General features: G+C 43.5%; 1 protein-coding gene across 1 annotated transcript in view; it reads right to left on the reverse strand.

Moving 5' to 3' along the window:
* CCND2 (cyclin D2) overlaps positions 1-22,412 on the reverse strand; it is a 36,897-nt gene that overhangs the window by 3,417 nt on the left and 11,068 nt on the right. The window contains exons 4-5 of the mRNA XM_062615536.1: positions 17,126-17,256; positions 1-811 (exon numbers count right to left, since the gene is read on the reverse strand). The exon at positions 1-811 is cut by the window's left edge and continues 3,417 nt beyond it. Coding sequence (XP_062471520.1) covers positions 656-811; positions 17,126-17,256 — 287 coding nt within the window. The 3' untranslated portion in view covers positions 1-655. The remainder of the gene's footprint in view (positions 812-17,125; positions 17,257-22,412) is intronic.

Genomic DNA, 22,412 nt, shown 5'->3' on the forward strand with positions numbered 1-22,412 from the left:
CCAACAACAACAACAAAAAACCACCTGCTCTTCCGGCTGGCAAAATAAAGCATCTTCTTTCTTAGGTAGCAGCTACCACAGACAGCAAGAGTAAACAAAACTAACATACAGAGATCCAACAAACACTTCTGACTAATAACAGAGGTGACAGATCAGCAAATCTCTTCTGCATTCAAAATGGTTCAATTGCTTCAGGGATCTTTTCCCACTTTGCCCTAAACCCCTTATTCTATTGCTTTGCAATCTAGTCAAGCCATAAAATCGCACACACGATTCCTTTCTTAAATCTAAAAAAGGGGTGTATGCACTAGGTCATAATACACAGACAAGTATACTCTACTTTGTTCCCACAAATGCAGGCTTACATTTATCTAGCTACTTTGTATGCTTTTATAAGCATTTAATATCACTGATACATAATCAAATAGCAATTACCAAATATATTGTGGGATTCCCTTCTGTAGAACATCACAGGCACCAAATGCTTTTTTTTCTTTTCATTATTCAGTTTTTGTATTTTTTTTTCTTTTTTTTTTACCTAAAAGAGCTTTAAATACGTTCTACGTGGGAGCAGATTAAAAAAAAAATCACTCTAAAAATAATAACAAAAATAAAAGGGCTGGGGGAGCAAGCGTGACTTTCTGTGCCGATGTCCTCACAGGTTGATGTCTCTCACATCTGTGGGAGTGCTGGCCTGGTCCAGTTCATCCACCGTCTTAGAAGGATTGCTTTGCTGTTGCTGCTGCCGGACTTGACTAAGATTGTTTACTAGCACCGCTTCGATCTGTTCTTGACAAGCTTTAAGGCAGTCCTAGAGAGTAGAAAGCAAATGGACAACATCAGATAGTGGACAACGCAGCCCTGTGAAGAAGGACTCGAGGGTGCTGGTCAACAAGAAACTGAACATGACCCGGCTTCAGTGTGCACTCGTAGCCCAGAAACCAACTGTGTCTTGGGCTGCATCAAAAGGAGTGTGACCAACAGGTCACGGGAGGTGATTCTCCTCCTCTACTCTCGTAAGACCCCACTTGGAGCACTGTATGCAGTTCTGGTGCCCTCAACGTAAGAAGGACATGGAGCTGTTGGAGCAAGTCTGGAGGAGGCCATGAGGATGATCAGGGGACTGGAGCACCTCCCGTATGAAGACAGGCTGAGAAAGTTGGGGCTGTTCAGCCTGGAGAAGAGAAGGCTGTGTGGAGACCTCACAGCAGCCTTCCAGTATCTGAAGGGGGCTTGTACGGATGCTGGGAGTGGACTCTTCTTCATTAGGGACTGTAGTGACAGGACAAGGGGTAATGGGTTACAGGTTAAACAGGGAAAGTTCAGGTTAGACATAAGGAAGAAGTTCTTCCCTGTGAGGGTGGTGAGGCACTGGAACAGGCTGCCCAAAGAAGTGGTGAATGCTTCATCCCTGGCAGTATTCAAGGCCAGGTGACAGAGCCCTGGATGACATGGTCTAGTGTGAGGCATCCCTGCCTATGGCAGGGGGGTTAGAACTAGATGATCTTAAGGTTCTTTCCAACCCTGACCATTCTATGAAAAACATGTAAGCCAAAAACATGCAACCAAGCCTCTGAGACCACTACATTACAAATTATACTACATAACACTTGGAGAAAGAATAGCATACAGCATAGCAACACAGATTTTGGAACCCTGTAGGAGTCCTATGATAAAACATGAAGTAGAAACAAAGAAATGCAAAGTATCCAATACATTTAAACCAGACACAGCGATGAAGAAGACAAGTGTTAAGTATTACGGGATGTTCTGCATTCTTGATAATATGCTTATTTAAAAAAAAAGAAAAACAACTGTGAGAAAACATTGGCAAACAGTTGGTTATAGCAGAAACCGAAAAACAAAACCCAAGCCATAACTGTACAAACACAATGCCAATTACCTGCAGTGTTTTGGGACTGTGAGAATATAACTGAGTAAGGCACTGAGTAAGGTGGGTGGATCCTACAATAAATGTGGATTTTCTCCTAAAAGCTGCCTTTCCACAACACTGAAAAAGGTACCAGTATTGTAAACCCACTGATGCCTCAGTCTGCCTAAGAGCTGAGTCTCTCACAAAGGCTTCGGGCAGTGGGAAAAAGCAGGTTTTAGTAGCAGAGTTTTGCATCAGAGTACTTTAACCAGAGTTGTGGCAGCATCTGACAGGGGTGGTGACACCTGGTATCACCATTCCCACTTTCAGGCAGGGTAGCTGAAGACAACGAGCTGGGCACTGACCTCCACGGGGTTCCATGAGCACTTGTCAGTCCAGGAACCCATTATGGGATATGATTGCAGCACTGGGGAGCTGAGCTCTGACCAACACTCTCTCTACACAATACCAGGTTATTGAGGCAAGTTTGAAATATTCATGTACGGAGGTTTAATTTATCATCCTAGCCAGACTGGGAGAACACGTCAGATGCAGAGTATCTGGTAAATGCTGACAACATTTACGTTCATAATGGTCACAATTAACCATAGTGGCTCACAAACACCTATTTTTCTTGGCTACTACCTAGCAGCTGCTAGCTGCAAAATCATGTCCTCTCCTTGTGAAACTTCCCTGCTTAATATAATGAAGCATCCCAACCTTTCTCTGAAGGTGTATCTGCCAACAACAGGCTGTGAGTTATGGTTTTTCAAACTGTCCCAGGAAAAAGGACATGGATGAGGTTAGAGCCAGTTGTATCACAGACAAAAATATTCACAGTGATGTGGATGACACCAGCTAAAGCCAGAGTGAGTTGTCATCAAAATGTCTGGAGTGTCTGAGCTACTTGTGTACAATCTGAGTCATAAGTTTGTTCCATCAGCCTGATGAGTAACACCACAATGAAGCAGAGTACAACATGAAAAACCTCTGCTGCAATACTGTGGCCAGACCAAGTCTTCCCCATGTTCACCCTTTGTCTGAAGAGCTGTGGGACTGTCCCTGAAAAAGCATTTGTGGTCAAGTTAACTGGCTTGCAGCCGTACTGTACCTACCCCAACACAGCTCCAGTGTAAGCAGTGCTTCTCACTGCTAGCAGCTTTCCCAAGTCTCAGTCACTGGAGCTAAACTTTCCCACACTTTGCTCTCTGCCTCAGGCTCGCTTTTTATGGAAGGGGAGAAACCACAACAAAAAACGTGCTGCTGTGTCCAAGGAAAGGGTTAAGAAAAGCAGGTGATTTTACCAACATTAGCCATAGTTTCCAATGTCTGTATTTTCTGGAGAAGATTAATTAGAATTTGGCAAGGCACATGGTGGGGGATCAGATACCGCTGGATATCCTCAAGAAATGCAGCCCAAGATCATTGAAGATCCATGTCTCAGAAAACTACATACTGCATTCATTCAGAGCCCTTACAATTGAGGGGCCTGTGCTTTGGAGGAAGGCAACCACCATCCCTGTTTGCATCTAAGCCCGCCTGAGCACAGGAGGGTCCTTGAAGGGGTGAATGGGAGGAGTTCCTTGCCAGTCCAGGCACCCATGTTTCCCTCCTCTGGAAAAGAGATTAGAGGAAAAATGGTATGTACATGCCATGCTATGGGTGCAGAGTCAGAATAGAAATGAAGAATAATGTCAAAAGAAGCTGGGACATGGATGATTTGTTTAAGATGGCCTGGGTAGCACTGAACACTGAATTCATGTGACTGGCTGTAGGCTCCTTGTCTCACAGAGCACTGCACTCTGCTGCTGAGCTACAGTAGGCACTAGTGCAACCCACAATACAGCAAGGGAGTGCTGCAACCTGCTCTTGGTTGCACCAGTCCTTGCCTGTGCACTGGAATGACTCTTACATCAGATGTAGTGCAGAGATCAGCCCAAGCCCTTTGTAGTCATCTCCAGGTCATGCCCTGATTTCTGTCACTCCCATCATTCATCCTGATGCTCTGTGAGCAAGGATGATGCTCTCAGAAGATCAGAGATATCTCGTGGCCACCACCACTGCATTGCCACAGCTGGTGCATAACCACACCCATGTGCAGTCAGCGAATAACTCTGTAACTCAGAATTACACAGCACCTAAAATGCCAAGTCAGCTCAGTGGGATGCATACACTGTTGGTGTAATAAATTATCACTCCAGAGAAAAAGCAGAAAGGCTGTGTTGGAAAACACTGGTCTTCATATGCCTGGTCACTGCACAGCTCCTCCTGAGCTGCCAGGAGGAGGTTCGTCAAAAAACCACCATTACCAAACACACTGTTCACACACTGGCTTCATCACAGCAGGATTTTGATGGAGGAGGGTGCACTTAAACCCAGGCCTCCCAGAGCTGCCTGTCCCTGCCTGCCATCCCTGCTAGACTCCCATTCCTGGAGAGAAGGGAAGCTTTAGCATTTAGCTCATTGGAAGTGGAGCCGGAAGCCTCAGCAGGGAGACACAGAGGCAAATGCCTTTGAAGAGGCAATAAAATGTGAGCACAGTGGATCTTCTGCTGATGAGATCCAGGACAGATAAGCAAAAACCTCATGAGGTTCTTCCTTTCCTTTTAGCAAAAGGTAAGGAGAAGGGCTTCTCTGTCTGAACACCACCTTCCTGCTGCTGCTGGCAAAGCTTTTTTTCTTTTTTTTTAAGGTAAGAATAGATACTTTTGTTTAACTGGGTAAACACTGGGTTTGGGAATTTTTTACTTGTTTTTAATAGCTGAAGCTTGCTCTTACGCTATTGGGAGCTCAGCGATTTCCTAATACTGGAATTGCTTTTTTAATGATGGGAGTGAGACAAATTCCTCAGCCTTTCTCCCACAACACCTATCCGGCAAAAGCTCACATCAAGAAAATCCTCCATTATTAGCTTGGGCAGGTTTTAGATGCATTGTAATCATTCACAGGTCTGTGAGAGGGCAATGGCAACAAGCCACTTCAAGGGTCAAGGCATTTTCAAATGGAAGAAAGTGCTGGGGCACCAATTTGGAAACTTGTAACAGACTACCTTTGTAATGCACTTTTTGCTGTGGGGGATAAGACTCTTCTTTTAAAGCACAGTGGTGCACAATTTCAAACTAGTATGTCCTTCTGAGAAGAAGCCAGATTTTTTTACAGGCAGCTTCAGACTGCAGAGCTTAATGAGGCAATTTCCTTGCAGCCAGCCTCGGGGAAGGAAGGGTGGTGACACGTGGAACGCAAGGCTTGAGCAGTTGGAACCAACTCTGTCTGTTTCTAAACACCCTGATATATGATCATTTACACTGTTATTATACAAACTTCTGATGGTCAATATGATGCTTCACTGCCTGTATGATGAGGGTAAAATCTCTGGGTAATCCTACAGAGAAACGGGTAATCTCTGACATCTTCATTTTGTACATAAAACAAATGAAGGGGTCCAGACTAGAACTGTCACACTTTTCACAGATTTTATTTTGTATGGGGATCCACAGGCTACTGATGTTTTTTTTCTGTCACGTGTTAGCTCTGGTCCACACTTACTTTTTGAACTTTAAATAATATACTGCTGAATTCTTTAAAATAAAAACCACTGTGGTAAAATGAGCAGCATATTGCATTCAGCGTGAAAACTTCCCAAAAAAGTGCTGCTATGTGAATACTAAAAATCAGGGGTTTATTAATCTGAGTAATACATTCTATTTAATTAATCTTGCCTATAAACTATCTATGCAGGAGCTGAAATTGCCTGGCCAGCACAAACCAAAAATGGTGAAACTTGTTTTTCAGATTGTCAAGTTCTACTACCAAAATCTACTAAGGGGGAAAAACCTAATGCCAGATTCATGACTAAATCTCAGACGTGCAGCAAAACGAACTGAACACACCAGCAGATTCAGCATAAACTCTCCAGTACTGATGACAGAGATACAACAAACTCATCACCTGTGCCTGCGGCTGTGCAGTGGTTAATCCTGGCTCTGTCACTACCCCATCAGCCAGCCTCATTTGCTGGAGATCATGCACAGGCCCACACCACCGCTTCTGCCATGGTATTCAGGTCACACGGTGGGTTTTTACTCACCATGGTAGCTGTGGGACAACAGAAGATCCCTGGCACAGCACAGTGTCAGAGTGCTGTGGACAGATTTCAGGAACGTGCCTTATGCCAGATGAGATGCCAACTAAACCTGTCAATGGCTTTTTTTAATAAACTGGAATTAGCAGAAGGAGCTTACATCTGGCCAATGTGACACGTGAGCAAAGTGCTTGTACTCTTCTATGAGAAATCATAAACCCGCATTTGCTGTGCACTTGAATCACTGTCTTAGCAAGCAACTAACTCTAGGGCCCATGAAGTACACTGTCTGGATGGTCACCACATGGGTGAAAGGAAAAAAAAATTAGTTCATTTTGAGTATCTTATCATCCCAACTGTTATCATGTGATACAGCAAGTGGCTTATTTTGTAGATAGGGCTACCACTTCTATTTCATCGAATCATAGAATCATTTGGGTTGGAAAAGACCTTTACGATCATAGAGGCCAATCGTTAACCCAGCACTACCAAGGCCACCATTAAACCATGCCCCTAAGTGCCACATCTACACATCTTTTAAATACCTTCAGGGATGGGGAGTTCAGTTTGCTTCGCAAGAACTTTCTGTCAATCCAAAGTTAAGTGACACAACAAAAAAATACAAAAAACCTCTCAGGACAAGCAGCCTGGCCTTTGCACGACGCAGTGTTTTTATCCCCTTCAGGCTTCATGTGGTTTTGCTGCATGTCTGCATAGTTTACTGGAGGACTTTTTGCAACCTCCAGACAGTACTGACAAGAGAAAATTAAAGCTCTAAAAAAAACATATAAAACTATGAATTCCACTATGCAGCAAATTTTCCTTGAAAGAACCCACTGAAGTAAGAGGCTCAGATTTTGCAGTAACAGGGACTGGGCCATTCCTCCAGAATACTGTAGGGCTCTCTTTGTTGCTTTTATAATGAAGGTTTTTAAGTGTGTGTCACATGCATCAGCTTCCCCATTCTTCTATATGGTCTAGTAGTTTTAATGATTAGAATAGTTCAGGTACTTTCCATTCCATAGTTTTATTTTTACTTCAGCATGTACAGAACTAAAAAGGCAATAATTTTTATGAACTTTTGGGTTTCTTTTTTGTTTTTTGTTTTTTTTTGGTGAAACTTTCTCATCCTGGGTGATTACACTAGCACATTCGAAATGAATTTGAAGGAGAAGAAATGCTTTTCTGTGTCCAATGAGGAATACCCTCATGGCTGTGATAGGAATGCTGGCAGTAAAAATGACTGGAAGGAATAATCAGCAGGATGTACTTATTCAAGTCAATAATAATTGAGGATTTCAATTTTCATTCATGACAATCTTGATACAATGCACAACCACTAGGAGAGGTCCTGCAGAACAGGATACCTATATAATACATTTTCTTGAACTTTTCAACACCTCTATAATATATATGCCCTCTAATATATACATATGCTCTATAATATATAATGCCCCCCAGCTTCCAGTTTCAAATTGATGTTCACAATACTAGTAACTTGGCTTGAGTTTCTGCCACAGACTTACTCTAGCCATTTTCAGGTTTTCCCTCACACCCCATCTAAAGTGAAGCTGATAGATGGTATCTTTGGGATGACAATGGTCTCTGCATCAGATCCTGCAGTAAGTGAGTAGCAGTACACCACCTTCTGCACAAAGAAAAAGCTCACTCCTTTCCAATGCTGACAGTGGAGGGCTGTCACAAGAAGGTAAATAATTTCAGCCACGCATCCTTTATCTCCGTCTCCATTTTGAATCAATCCAATCAATCCTGAGTTTTTGTGACCATAAGGGGACTGCAGCTCTGTTATTTATTGCAATTACTCTCACCATGACAACTGCTCTAAACCAGATTTAAACCACCAGATTAATTTCACAGCCAAGCAGGGCCACTAAATGAGAGCACACCCCTGTATCCATAGTGGTCATGTAACACCCAGCTCTGACAGACCCTGTGGTCCTTGTGGCAGCGACCACCAGAGCTTCAGCACTCACTGACTCTGGCAGGCAGGGAGACATGGTGTGCAGAAGCAATGAACTTAGCTTTATCCTCTTCCACAGCACTTTTTGTGTTGTGATTTTTAGATTCCCCTTTTGCATCTCCGTTTTGGTCTTGCCTGGGAGAAGAAGCAATAGAGCTTACCCCAGCAAGCTTCCTAATCTTTTTTTGTTTATCAAAACTAAATTTAGGGAAACATCTGCATACATGGGAACTGGTCTGAGCCTTGCAGCCACCCAGCTTTTGCCCATCCAAGATAGCACTCATTTGGGTATACCAGTGCCCAGAGAAAAGGCATTACGGCTGTATCTAAGAAGAAACAAATGACTGCAACACTACAGTTAACAAGGTTTCATTTTAGTTCTGTTTCATTTAAGTATCACTTAGCCCTTGACAAGATCTTAGCTTTATGGGGAGGCGTTGTACATCAGCAACCACAGAATAAATAGGGCTACCACCAGTTAAAGCCTAGACAGCTAAACAGCTTTGATCAGACCATTGAGAAAAACCTGAAGGGAGGCAACACTGTATCTCAGATCCCTACATGGGATAAACAGACATCCAGCTGCTAAGAACTCAGCCTGGTAACTCAAAGAAAGTTGGCAGGGATTGGCATGAATGCCATTGCCACCCCAGCCCAAGCTGTGCCAAGCTCAAGCCAATGGCAAGGCAGAATCATAGAATCATAGAACTGTAGAGGTTGGAAAGGACCTTAAGATCATCTAGTTCCAGCCCCCCTGCCATGGGCAGGGACACTTCACCCTAGACCATGTCAGCCAAGGCTCTGTCCAACCTGGCCTTGAAAAATGCCAGGGATGGAGCATTCACCACTTCTTTGGGCAACCTGTTTCAGTGCCTCACCATTCTCACAGTAAAGAACTCCTTCCTGTTACCTAACCTGAACTTCCCCTGTTTAAGTCTGAACCCATCACCCCTTGTCCTATTAGTCCAGTCTTTGATGAAGAGTCCCTCTCCAGCATCCTTGTCATGAAACCCTTTGCAATTTCAAGGCTGAGAACAATCCTGCTCAGTGACCAAGTGGGTCATTTCTCAAGGGCAGCCAAAAGCCACAACCTTACTCTCCTTTACAACAAGCAGAAGAGTAACAGTAGGGCTGTTGTTATATATAACATATATATGCAAACAATACAAAATAATGAGCTATAACTCAACCAGATACCTCTTGATGCTCCTGCATTTCCTGCGCTGATCAGATTTAGGAGCCTGGATCCAAACCCTAGGTTCTTTGCTGAGTGCTTAGAGTCCCAAAGCTGGCAAAGCTGCATGAGCTTTCTGGCACTTTTGTATTAAAGGGTGGTTGGTTTTCCATGTATACATTTAATTACTTCACATGTATCTGTTAACGCCCCTGATCTCTTCCTCTTTCTTAAAACTGCAAAACGGAAACCAGAGAAGGACTCTTTTTTTAGGTGTGGGACCTGGTATGATAAATAGAAAGGATGCTGGAGATATGTGAAGTGACAATACTGTTCCCCCGGTCATGTATGCATTGCTTGGATAATCTAAGAAAGCAGCAATCAAGACATGCATTAAAGAGTCAGGATTTACATAAATTCCAGCATGGAACGTGTCATCTGTACTCCTAAACACAAAAGGCGGCAGGATTCCTCCACTAGTTCACATTTAAGCCCCAATTCAAACCTCTCCAAAGCACATGCTTCATTGTTGACATAAACAGGGATTCCTTCCCAAAGCAGGGCCTTCATGTGCCGAGTGCTGGCCTTTAGCTCGCCGACATTCTCCAAAACAAGAGCCTGAAAAGCTGCTGTGGGAATATCATGCCCATTTACTACATTTACCGGATCTCAGTGATCTCACATCTAATGGACACAGTTTAAAAAAGGAAGTATTTTCCCTCCTAAATGTCTATTTTTGCTACTGTAACAAAGAGCATCTATTACAGATAAGTGTCTATGTCTCTTTTTCCATCTACAAGTACAAAAAATAGTAATTGGCTGTTCCAAAGGGCATTTCATGGAGACTAGCAAGGACATCTCACTTTAAAAAAACAAACAAAAAAATCTTATCTATGCCAGAATTTCTCCACTTGCTATTGCTGCATTACTGTTCTAATGCAATATGTAAGATCACTAACACTAAGCATCTGAAGGATGGCACATTTTTCTCTGCACTTCTTTTTTTTTTGTCTTTTAAGCACTTTCAACTGTGTACTTCTTAGATTCAGTTCCACTGTTTGCTTCAACAGTCAGTTTGTTGGTTTCCTGTTGCTCGCATGGGTATTTCTCATAGCAACAGGAGAGAACAATGTTTTCAGAACTGGAAAAAGTGAGAGTGAAGCCAAAACACTGGTAGGGTGATCCAGGGGCAGATGCCATGCTTGAAATCATACTCCCTGCTTAACGTGACTTGGGATTTCACAGACTCACAGAATCAACTCAGTTGGAAAAGACCTTTAAGATCATTAAGTCCAACCATTACCCCAGGACTGCCAAGACCACCACTAAACCATATCATCTACATTTCAAGCTGATTATCTCTAACAGGTATACTTAGCAACTGTGAAAAGCTGTGAATTTACCCTGATGTAAGAGATGCTGAGATCATTCATTGAAAAGGGGGATTTGATAAAAACTGTGATAATCCTGCTGCATTGTAAAAAGCCCGATGAGCCAAGCAAGGAATCCCCGGCGGATATTGAGGGCAAGTCTCTGACCAGAGCAGTGCCGGGCCATAAGTGGCTCTGGCAGCAGCGCCTGGGCTGTGGAGCCGGTTCCTTGGGGGCCTGGCTTCCTCAGTGCGCCAGCCCAGGCTGTATTTATGAATGGATGTGACGGAACTCCGCCATGAGCCCGCGGTGTAACTGCATCACCCCATTGTTGCTACACACGCACAGCACTCACTGGGGAACAAAAAGCTGAATGAATCAGAGCAGCTGCCAACTCAGGCAAAGACAACTTAGGAAACTATCTCATTCTTCCTTTCTTTTGGAGGCTATTTTGCCTGTTGTTTCCTTGCATACAAAATGCGGTCTGCAACAAGTAAAGCAGGATAAGATACAGCGAGTCCTGTTACTTGGTTCCAAAACCACAGGCCCTAAACACTACAAAGGAGGGGGATAAATGGTGTATGTGCTGTAGGGACAATGTTCAAATGGTATCCATTCAAGACAGATTTCCATGATTTTATGCTGCAGCTCAACAGAAACATGGGGGGAGAAATAATCCCAGCACTGATGTATGTCACATATTTAGGTGGAGATATTTTATATTCCATTTATTATGGATCCCAGTCTTCAGAACAGCCTGACTCTACATTTGCAAGGGCTCAGATCCAGCTGTTTCGACAAGACTTTATGAAAAGCTTGGTTCCTTTTTTCTTTCTACCTCAGGCCCTTAAATATTCTTTGGATTTTCAAAACTACTCAATACACACCAATTCCCATCTGGAAACACATGTTCAAAAAGGACTTGTGCCTGAATACAAGGCTACGCATTAGGTCTGCCTGAAAACCTTGCCCCTCCTGTTCACACTGGGGAGGACAACTCCTTTTGTCATCTGTATGCAACCTTGAGAGCTGGGCTCTAGGAAGAAGATGCACCTGACATGCACATACAGCTCTGACTACCACACAAATGAACCTGGCCAGCCCTTCTGGCAGCTATGGTGACACAGAGTTCATTACACAAACAGCCGCTATCCAGCTTAATCTGGGATCTAACCTTACCGGCTTTTGTCAGTGATGGAAGCCTGACCACATATTTTAAATGATGTAACAGTTTCTATGTTTCAGCCTCATAGAAAGAGGTTGGAAGGGACTTCTGAATATCACCTAACGTAACCTTCTGCTCAAGATAAGATTAAGTATATAAAAGTTGTGTGCCTGATTTTTACTTACTTTATCCTACAAAATTCTGGTCCAAGGTGCTTTGTAACAGGTAAAGACCTTATCTATCTACTCCAGCAGTACTTTCTTGAGCTCCTCAGAAATCTTAAAGTACTTCCCCTCCAGGAGGAGATCTGGGGTACCAGAAAATGGAAGGGCACAGGACAGACTCAAGGGAGATGCAAGCAGTAACCAAGCCAGGGCATGCTTACCCATCACATGATTTATGAGAACACTCACAGGCATAGCTAGAGAGGGGGTTTCCAGACGCATGGCTAGAGATACACTGAACACTGGCTGCTCTTCCAGGAAGGGAGGAGGCAGATTTGCCCAAAACACATCTGTGGCAAAGCAGAATATTGATTACAAGTTCTTTAATTGTGCCCTACCCATTCAGCTATCCTTCCTTACATCCCATAATTGTACACGGCGGGGATGCTTGTATCCTCCTGAAGCATCTGGCTCCATGAGGGACAGGATACTGAATGAACTGGAGGGCTTGTCTGGGATGCTATGGAAATTCCTGACTTCCTGAGTTTTTTATTTTTCCATTCAATGACCCACCAAGAGATTCACAGGGAGCTCAGCAGGTTCCTGTGAGTAGTCTGTTAACTCTTTGCCCACTGGCTTCTCCTCTTCAAGTAACACAAAGGAAATATTCCCACTCTCTGGCAGCAAAACATATCAAAACATGCAATCCCCCATCCATCAGAGCTGTGTGAAGTTGTGTGAGACTAGCTCTTAACGACTCTTTGGGACAATAATGATCAGAAAAGTCATTCAGATACACCATGCAGGGCTTTCACTACCCATAAGGCTGCTGAACATCTCAGCTTCTCCAAGGGGAGCTGTTTATTTTGGTAGATGTTTTTATTTTGTATTTTATTTTGAGATGCGTTTATTTTGGTAGATGGAAGGAGTAATGAAACTGAGGTTTGCATGGCCTTGTTGTCACTGTCTCTTCAGACTGTGATTCAACCTTCATCAAAAGGCCCAGGGCACAGTTTATCAGAAATAGCTGTTATCCCTAGAACGACACGGACAGGATGCCATGTACTATCTGAAGCACTGCTTTGGATTCACATAGGATAGCTGACACTGATGTATTTCTGAAAGAAACACTCGTGTTGGTTGTTTGCTTACCCAACAGCTGGGTTCTAAATTAACTCCTGTTTATTAGTAACATACTTTTGGTCTAATTCTTAATGAAACATTCACTAAAAATATTATAGCACTAAATGCCAAACTCCAGCCTTAGTTACACCAGTGTAGATCTCAAATACTCATCAATTTCAGACTCATGGTTTCTGTGGCTATTTCCTAGCAAACAGATAGCACCCTCAAATTGTTATCATCAAACAGTACAAGTTCAGAAAAGCCCACTGCACTTATGTTGCATCAGGATTTCATTATCATTCTCTAGTTTCATATGCTTACATCTTTGAAGCCGAGATTTTTCATGCTTCACCTCCAACAGTGACATTCTTTAGAAAGCCAATGAGAAATCCCCATCATCTGCTTCTATGCTAAGCAATCACACATACCAAAAGAAAAAGAAGACCCTCCAGTTGGGCAGGACTCTCCCCCAGCTCTCTGTTGCTTCCTGTGGGTTACCAGTGGCACGGCAGGGGGTGGGTGGACAGACAGAAGTTCTTCCTCTGCAGAACTCTGATTTCTGTGAGTTCCCTTGCTTTTCCATCATGTGATGCCCCTGAAGCGCAGGAGCTCTCACTCCTTCCTCTCCCTAACATCCCCTCTGAAAACAAAACCATTCACAGAGTGATGTTGAATTAATTGTGTCATTGCAGGAACAGCTCTCAGGCATCAGAAATTAGGAAGTGAGAGAACTAAAGCTGTTAATTCAACTTTAAGTCCCCGAGTAAAATATATTACATTAGTCTTAACTCTTCATTAACACAGCCTCGGGCTAACTTACACAACCTAGCCAGTACATTTGTTCCAATAACACCTTTTACAGATAAGGCTGATAGTACTATCTATTGCTAAGACTATCCCATACTCCTCCAAGACCCTGTTTACAGTTGCTTATCTCTCTCTCAAGCTTTAATACATGGAAGCTTCCAGTCCTGGGCCCTTTTGCATTTTTTCAAATGAAAATGTCACAGAGAAAGTTTCTACCAAAATATTTCTCCCATTCCCAATAGCTGGCTAATGAAAAATACACTATTTTGCCCAAGTTAAAAATTCTGGCCACCTCTGATTGGGCCGAGACCTCAAAGCTTGCAGGAGACAGACCCTGAATTCAGGCCAGCTCTGCCACAACAGAAACAGCCTGAAAAAATGACAGCACCTCTAACTTTTGCAAAGACCTCAAATTTTTAGCAATTACATTATCCAGAAACTTCTTTTGTCCTGAGTGTGCTCTGACTTGGGAAACTCTCCTCTGCAGTCTGTGGGCTGACACCAGGAGCAAAGAGAAGAAGGCTTGTTTCTATCCAGTGCCGACAGACTCCTGGAGAGATGTGACCAGTAAAATGTAGAGTTCTTTGTTATTTGGAAAGAGTGATATTCTAGTTTTTTTCTAAAGGCTCAGTCAGATCTGGGAAGATTTACATTAGGGTGGCAAAAAGCACATTTCTGACAAAAACCCATCTGCTAAATTTCAAAGAAAAGGCATGAAGAAATTTTCAATGTAAAAAATAGCAGCTTTTTTTCTCCTTTCTTCTAATGACTTAAGAACTATTAAGCTGTTTTGGCAGGTATTTTCTTTCAGACTGAAACAATCAGGATAGAAAAAATCAGCGTAAGAGAGAAAGTCTGTCCAATCTGCAGTACACTGTAAAATGGCCTTACATTAAAAGGCATTGGGATGCCTGAGAAAGCTTCAGTATCTCTTATGATAAAGAATATAAGCTTCAAGATTTTAGCAGTAAGTATCAAATACAGAGAATTCAGAAAAATTCCCAAGACAGCAAAATTAGCCATGTATTCCTTCCTCAAATGTCACCATGTGCAATATGCTCGCAACATGCTTGGAAAGTCAAAGCATGGCTCTACCATACCAAGGAGGAAGAAAATTCCACCAGAAAGACACCCTACTGTGACTTTTCTTCTGTCCTACAAGCCTTCACAAACATTCCCAGTACACAGACTGAGCATAGGAACAGACAACTGGGATCCCGATTCAAGCAGAGCTTCACATGTGAGGCAGCAAGGCACCAGCCAGCTTCCAGAAACACATGGAGAAGTGCAGTAAGAAAACCCATGGGTGTAATTCCTACCATGAAGAGTGGCTGTGCAAGCGAGCAGCTGGATCTGGCCTTGAAAGACATTCTGAACGTGACCCCATACAATAGGAACTACAGTAACCCAAGTGAAAAGTGCTTAAGGAACAGATTACTACAGCAAGGGTTGCATCAGAAAGGGATGCTCAAAATCTTTTTGCTGGCAAAAACGATGGAGGAGGGAGGGAAATGTGACGAGGGACTCAAGGCACAGCTAAGTATCACATAAGGTCCCAATGACATAGCCCATCTGTTGAGTTTGCTTACTCTCACCTAAGAGCTAAGCATCATTAGCACCATGCTGTCACTGCTACTCAAACTTCTTGTCCATGCTGAAAAAGAGCAAGGAGGGAAAGATCCTTGTGACTGCACAGGGAAACTCTTACAGGAGATGAAGAACCACCATGAACAACTCCCTGGAATCTCCAGAAGGACAGAACCCAGCTACTCAATGATCAAAACCAACCAAACGCCACAAATACAAATACACCAGCAAGGACTCTCCCGTCTGAGAAGTGCTAAAGTACTGTGGAAACAGTATCAGTAGTTTATCTGGAACTCACTGATACGGGAAAAATGGTCTGGTGATGGAAAGACTACACCACTAATCAGACAGCACAGAAACAGTGATAAGCTCTGCTGAGGGTAGCTGGTCTAAGTTTGGGTTTTGGGGGTACCTGAGCACCACTTGCTTCTATCCTCATAAAGGATATATATATCCAAATAACTACCTAGGGATTTCTGTGGGTAGTGATGCGTTTCACAGCAGCAGAAATTTAAGGCGAGTGAAATTACAAAGTGAAAGCTTCCCCTGAACTTCGCAATTATTTGCTTCAAGCCTCTCTGTCCATGCCCGACCGCCATAACAGCTATTTGTGGCCCTGTTCCTCACCCCATGCTGTCACTCCCTTGCTCTCAGCATAATCCTTGTCCTGCTAACTACCAAGTTGGTCCATCAGGCTGTAATTTCTATAGCTGGAAAAACCCCAGACCTTCTCTTGACAATGTTATGATGGATCTAATAATTGGACAGTGTATTTATTCTGCACAGTAAAAGCAAGAAAAAGTTTTATAGCTGGGACATATTAAAGACGACACATTGGAAACTGATACTTCTATGGTCAAAAAAGCATTATCTTATTAGTGGCCTGCATTTCAGAAAGCCTCACTCATTTTCTTTCCTTTTGAATTTTACGATGGCAAAATACGTCAGCTTCCCAAGAGATGAAACTCATGTTTCTACACAGACCAACCACTTCAGGTTTGCAGGAGCATAGGTTCCCTGCAGTGCCTCACCAATACAGGGGGCAGCAGGAGAGGCACCACCCCAAGTGTGCTCCTTTCAGTCCTCCCAGCTTTCTGGCAAGACTGCCACACAGAGCTCTCAGGGTTAGTTTTTTTTCATTTCTCCACAGGAAGCTCAGCCCAGACCAGAAAGCTAAATTTTGACTGAGTTTGAGCACCACTGAAGTGCCGTCAGATTCACATCTCCTACTGATGATGGGATTTTCTGACAAGCCACAAATGGCCTTCATGGGGCAAACTTAGTGAAGTTACAGACAAAACAGCAGACAGCCTGGGTTGCCCCTGCCTCAAACTGTGCCAGGGCTGGAGGATTAGTTCGTTGTTCACCTCCTTCTATCAAGGATTTTTATATGATAACTCAACACCAGAAGAGGGTTGCAAACACAGGACTAGCAAACATACTGGTCTGCCTTATGCCCCAGGGCACACTGTCATCAGGCTTGCCCCATTGCCTGAGGCAGAATCCAAGGCAGCTCCCCCAGACAGCATGCCTGACCATTAGTCAGGGTGGGCAGAGCAGGCTCTCCCCACCAAGCTGCTAAACAAAGCATGAATGAAAATTGATCCCAGGAGGCCAAGGAGCTTTGGACATTCAAAGCACTGCAAACAAAGTGCTGAGTCCACTCCTGCAAACTGCTTGCTCCGGGAGCACCCTCTTCTTCTCTCCACTGGTCTTTCAGGATCAGGCTGGATTTGATGGTCTGGCTCTCCACTGCACCCTTAGAAGTAAAAGGAGAAGAGGAATGTGGGACACTCACCACATCCGTGTTCGTGATCTTGGCCAGGAGGTCCGTGAGGCTGTCCCCGTCATCAAGCTGAAGGCCACAGATGGCTGCCCCCACACTTCCAGTTGCTATCATTGACGGTGGGTACATGGCAAAGTTAAAATCTGCAAGAACAGATCTGGGAATTAGGCCAAGCCCAGACCAGAAAAGCTGCAAAACATCAGAGGCAAGCAACATAAAAAACCACACCCAAGAATAAAACCCAGGGAAGTAGAAGAAAGGGGAAAGTGCCACTCTTTCTGGTCCGGTGGAGCTCATTAGTCACACTGCTCATCACAAGCAGTCAAAGGAAGGGTAACAGATCTGCAAATTAAAATGGAAATGCAGTTCAGTCTTTTATTCTCACTGATGCATAAAATAAACCTGGACAATTTTTAATAGTCTTTCCTTCATTTTAAAGAAAAGGAAAAAGAAGAAGGAGGCTTTCTGTTATTTATGTCAGAAATTTGGGTCTCAGTCACATTAGAGCTCTCTGTATAACTGGAAAACTAACTGGAATAAGCTATTACAAAAGACCAAACTGAGATTTTTAGTCACGTCCATTTTTAAAGACTTAATTAACTTGAGCATTTAAAGACCTGTCCAGGAAAGAGGTTTTAATTAACGGTTCATCTTTGCCACCTTTGCAATTAGGAACTGAGAACACTTACAGCCTGCAGCTATACAATACAAGAAAAAACAAAGATCACATTTATCATTAGTACTCTTTCTTAACAAACAAGTTGAAAATACATTTCAAAACTTCCTCTCACACATCTGTGATCTATGGCGATCGAGAGAAATGAAAATAAAACGCAATGTTCTTGTGACCTTTATAAGACAAATTTATGGTTTATGATACTACCATAGGCACTAGTTTATTGTCATGTCTTACTAAACAGCATTTCCAGGAGATCTTCTAGGTTACTGGTATCTTCCTAAAATGAAGCTTTGTTATTTAATTTCTTTGGTTCAACAATAACTCATTAACAAACCCTTCTCTACCAGCTTTCAGCTGTGGGGACTGGAGAAGGAAGAGGAAATCCAAGTAATACTTCACATGAAATAAACCATAATCAATATTCAGTCTATTTATAGAAACAGATTGTTACAGAAAACTGCCCTTCTGTTAAGGGCAGGTACCAAATCCCCTCTGTCCAGCTAGTACAAACTGTAACCCTGTTGATGTCTGCTGAAGTTTTAGACACATGGACAGTTGTTCTCCGTCTCCCAGACTCTGAGCTGGCAGGTACTTCAACAGCTGTGGAGACAGCATGCTCTTCTCCAGACTGGAACGTGTCCCTGGGACCCACGAGGAATGAAGCACTAAGGTATGTTAGGTTATGACTCAAGTCATAACACTCATCCAGAGGGACTGGAAGGTGGGGTGTTAGAAGCAGGGAGAGGAAAGGAAGAGCTGAAACCCTGACATAGGTTTATCTGTCTCATAAAGCCACCAGGAGGTGACCACCTACAAGCCCACCACTGCACGCTGCTTCCTACCAGGAGAGCTCCAGAGACATCACACTCTGACAAACACTTCTGCATGAGCAAATTTCCACGGACTGAAACAATAAATATGGACTGCATATATTATAAACATAGTAAATATGCACTACTGTAATAGTAAGAACCCACTGTATATAGGTAAGCTGATGATCTTGAAAATTAAGTTCTATTATCCCCACTAATGAGTCAACAGGAGACCCCTGACTCCTACTTACCAGTGCAGAACAGCCCTGATGTGTGATCTCAGCACACGTTGAGGTAACAGGAATTGCACGTTCATGATCAAAATCACTTTTACATTTACCTCATGTGGATTTATAGACATGTATGGAATGGCTAGCCCCACTGAGACTGTAAAAGGATGACCAAGGAAAACAGGTAAGGTTACCTGACACATAGCACATGCACTCCCCCCAGAGCCCATCCTATCTCCAGCGCCTCAGGTTGTGGTTGCACTTATCATTGGGCCAGACCTTGAGAGCAGGCCATAAATACAGAAGAATTTTAACTCCTTGAAACAGCCCTATTTTTATGCAATTTTGCCTCTCTTCTTACCCATTTCTACTGACAGGGGCCCCAGGACTTGACACTGGGTGATTGTTGTAATAGCTTGTTCCTATGGGTTGATCTTGTAGCTAGTGGCTCCATGGAAGAAGTGTGACTGTTGAGCTACCGGTTTGCAAAGTCCAGTATGAAGGGCAGAAATGGCCGAAGGACTCCAATAATGAGATAATTTTATAAAGTTTGCAAATACATGTGCTTGCATGACTGTTCAGAGTCTCCTCCTGGTCCACAGAGCAAATAACAGATGTCCACAGTATTTAATAATGTTTGAACATTTATAGAAGAGACCTTGCACCCCCAAAATCTGCCCTCATCTACACAGAGGGACTCATCAGCAATCTCACTGATTTCTTTAGAAAAGAGATAAATTAAGACTTCATCTCCATAGGTCTGTTTCTCCTCTTGTATACGCTGCATTTGCTTGGGTTTACGAATTCCTTGTGCCTGCATTTGATGCGAATGAGGCTGCACTTCGTCAACGTGGTCCTAAGTTGAGAAGTGACTTGTGCATTTAATCTTTGGACTCACCAAACCATCTCCTAGTTATGCATGGGAAATATGGGTGGCATAAGGACTATGGACTTTCCATAACTTATCCCTCCTTCTCTCAAGTTTCAGAAAAATACAGTAAAAAGATGATGTGAAAACTCTCAAACTCTGCTGATGTTTGGACAGTCCCTATGGAAGTTATGATGCAGTGCCCGAGAATCAAAACCCACCATCTGCCACCCCACCATGTGAGCCAGCAGCAGGGAGAAAGGGACCCACTCGGAGGCCTGGATGGACCCACAGCCTCATGCATGGTCACTGAGCCTCCAGAGAACAGCAGCTAGCTGGTGGTGAGCAACAGGGAGCTCCTGTGTCTTGCACTCAATGCTCAAGACCGGCCAGGCACACCGGGCTGAGTGAAGGACACAGCTCCTGCCTGCCCTCTGAACTTCCTTGCCTCCTAGGGTCTTGCACTAAGACCTTCACATTATCCCAATGCTGGTTTTCTCGTGGTTGATTTTATATCTACTCCCAGACACCGTCTTCCTAGGAAGCTGAATAAAGAGCCACAGTGCCCCTGCCAACTAGCACTGCTGTAGGTCTGCTTCCACGTGGGGTCACATGCGAACATTTCTATGCCCAATAACCTTGTTAGTTCCCTTAATGTCATTCATAATGCAAATGAGACAGCGAGCGAATGGCCAGAGGCCCAGAGTGACTAAAGCTCAGCATCCAGAAAGTCTTACATTGCCTCTAGCTCTAAACTAACTTCCCTCCATAACAAGCACCATAAACTTGGCTATCAAAGCTACACATGCCTAGTCTTTGTTGTACAACAGGCAGCGATTTGTATCACTGGCTTCTATTTTTAGCATATTAATTAACTACTGCAACTGGTGAGGCAAGTGTCTCCAACTGGAGAGTGTGGCACCATTGTCTGAAGTCATCACCTCATCTCGCGCTATTGAAAATCATGGCAGTGACCCTCCTGCTGATATGAATTTAACCTGACATGCCCACAAAGGGATGGGGGGTGGTGCACCGATTTTGTGCACATGGTTCTCCACATCACCCTGGACCCTATTAGTGTGGAAAGAGCTCATTGAAAGAAAAGAAGCCACATTGTGCTGGGCCACCTAGAGGGTTGAATAGAAAAGGCTGAGGAAAAGAGCAGGCAGTGGAATAAAGGCCATAATTAACATATTTCCATATTCAAGTAAAGCAATAACTACGTGAAATGTTTGTCAAGGTGCAATGAAAAGCGTAAATATTAAGTACTGTATCTGAGGGGATGCAGAACCCCCTTCTGAGCCCTGTACATTCCATCAAGAAATTCAAAACAAGCTTTTTATGTGTTATTTTCAATTATAAGCCTCTATCTCTGTTTCCCTTGTGACAGCAATCCAAATCCTGCCATTCTCACCCAGGTAAAGCTGCCTCCCCAGAATTAAGTCAAAAGCTTGCCCTTGTGTTAAAAAAAAAAATAAACATTCTAAAATAAAAGAAGGGGATAGAGGACCTAGATATGTGGAGCTGAAACATATGCTTTTACTTTAAATTCTTGTTGCAGATGATTACCCCTGTACTACAGAGGGAATTTTACAAAAAGCACTTTCTACTGCACACCTGAAGCGAGGCTATGAGCTTCTTTTGGACCTACGTGCAACCTTGGTTAGCGGGCACTCAGAGCCAGTACTTAAGACATGGCTCTGACTCAAACTTTGTTGTGATTTATGCAATTCCATGGGAAAGTACAAACCAATCTCACTAAAAGTTAAAGAAGTAGTGCAACAATGCGTAGTCTGTGAGACTCTGAGCACACGAACACTTCAAGGGAAGACACTGCATTATCAGAAAGCAAGACTTGCTTTGCCTTCTATTACTAGCAATAAGCACTAGAAGCTATCCCATCCCCATTTCAGTATCACCTTTTTCTTAAAGGACCACAAAAACAAAGGACCAGCCTTGCATAACCCCACTGACTTGAGTACTGGAAATAAAAAAAGAGGTGATACAAGAAAAAGTGTCCTTTGAAACACAGCCACCTCTGGACCAGCCAGCTGGAGGCACCAAGCAAATTAAGGGTGCCCTAAACCCGCACCCTGCTTTCAAACTGGAGCTTACACAGCAAGGGCATGAACACAATCACATGCCAAGGATGTTTTTCTGCTGGTGTGCCACAAGTAATCCATGGTCAGGTTCTAGGACCCTGCACACACACTGCAGCTGAGCTGTTTTGCTGGCTCTCTCCTGATCCAGTGGACTTCACTATCTCTGAGCCAGGAAAATGCAAGGTTGACAGTCAGTCTAAAGCAGGAGGGAACCGGAGGCAGGAACCCAGAGAGGTCCTGCAAGGGGAAGCCCTAACTCGCAGCCAATAAATGAAAACTGCCGGAAGGAAAAGAGCACTGACAAATATCCAGGCTGAACGTGCTCAGTGTGCCAAAGCCAGGTGGGAACTCTGTATCTTCTTACAATGACCCTTATTATTGCTCTGGCCACTGGCTGTTTTTTTTTTGAGAGCCCGTTTTAAGCTATATAATTTGATAGAGGTTTGTTTTCAGAGTTTCTACTGCAGAACTGAAAATTGCTGGCTTGAGGAAGGGAATTCTCATGGGGTAAGGGGTGGGAAGGAGAAGAAAGGGAAAGTTACCTCCATCAGGTAAACAGAATTATGAGAGTCATAAATACTGGGTTTTAAAACTACATAGGTAATGGT

This window comes from Pezoporus occidentalis, unplaced genomic scaffold (assembly GCF_034315485.1).
Source record: "Pezoporus occidentalis ecotype Australia unplaced genomic scaffold, CSIRO_AGI_Poc_V1 ctg182, whole genome shotgun sequence".
NCBI lineage: Eukaryota > Metazoa > Chordata > Aves > Psittaciformes > Psittacidae > Pezoporus > Pezoporus occidentalis.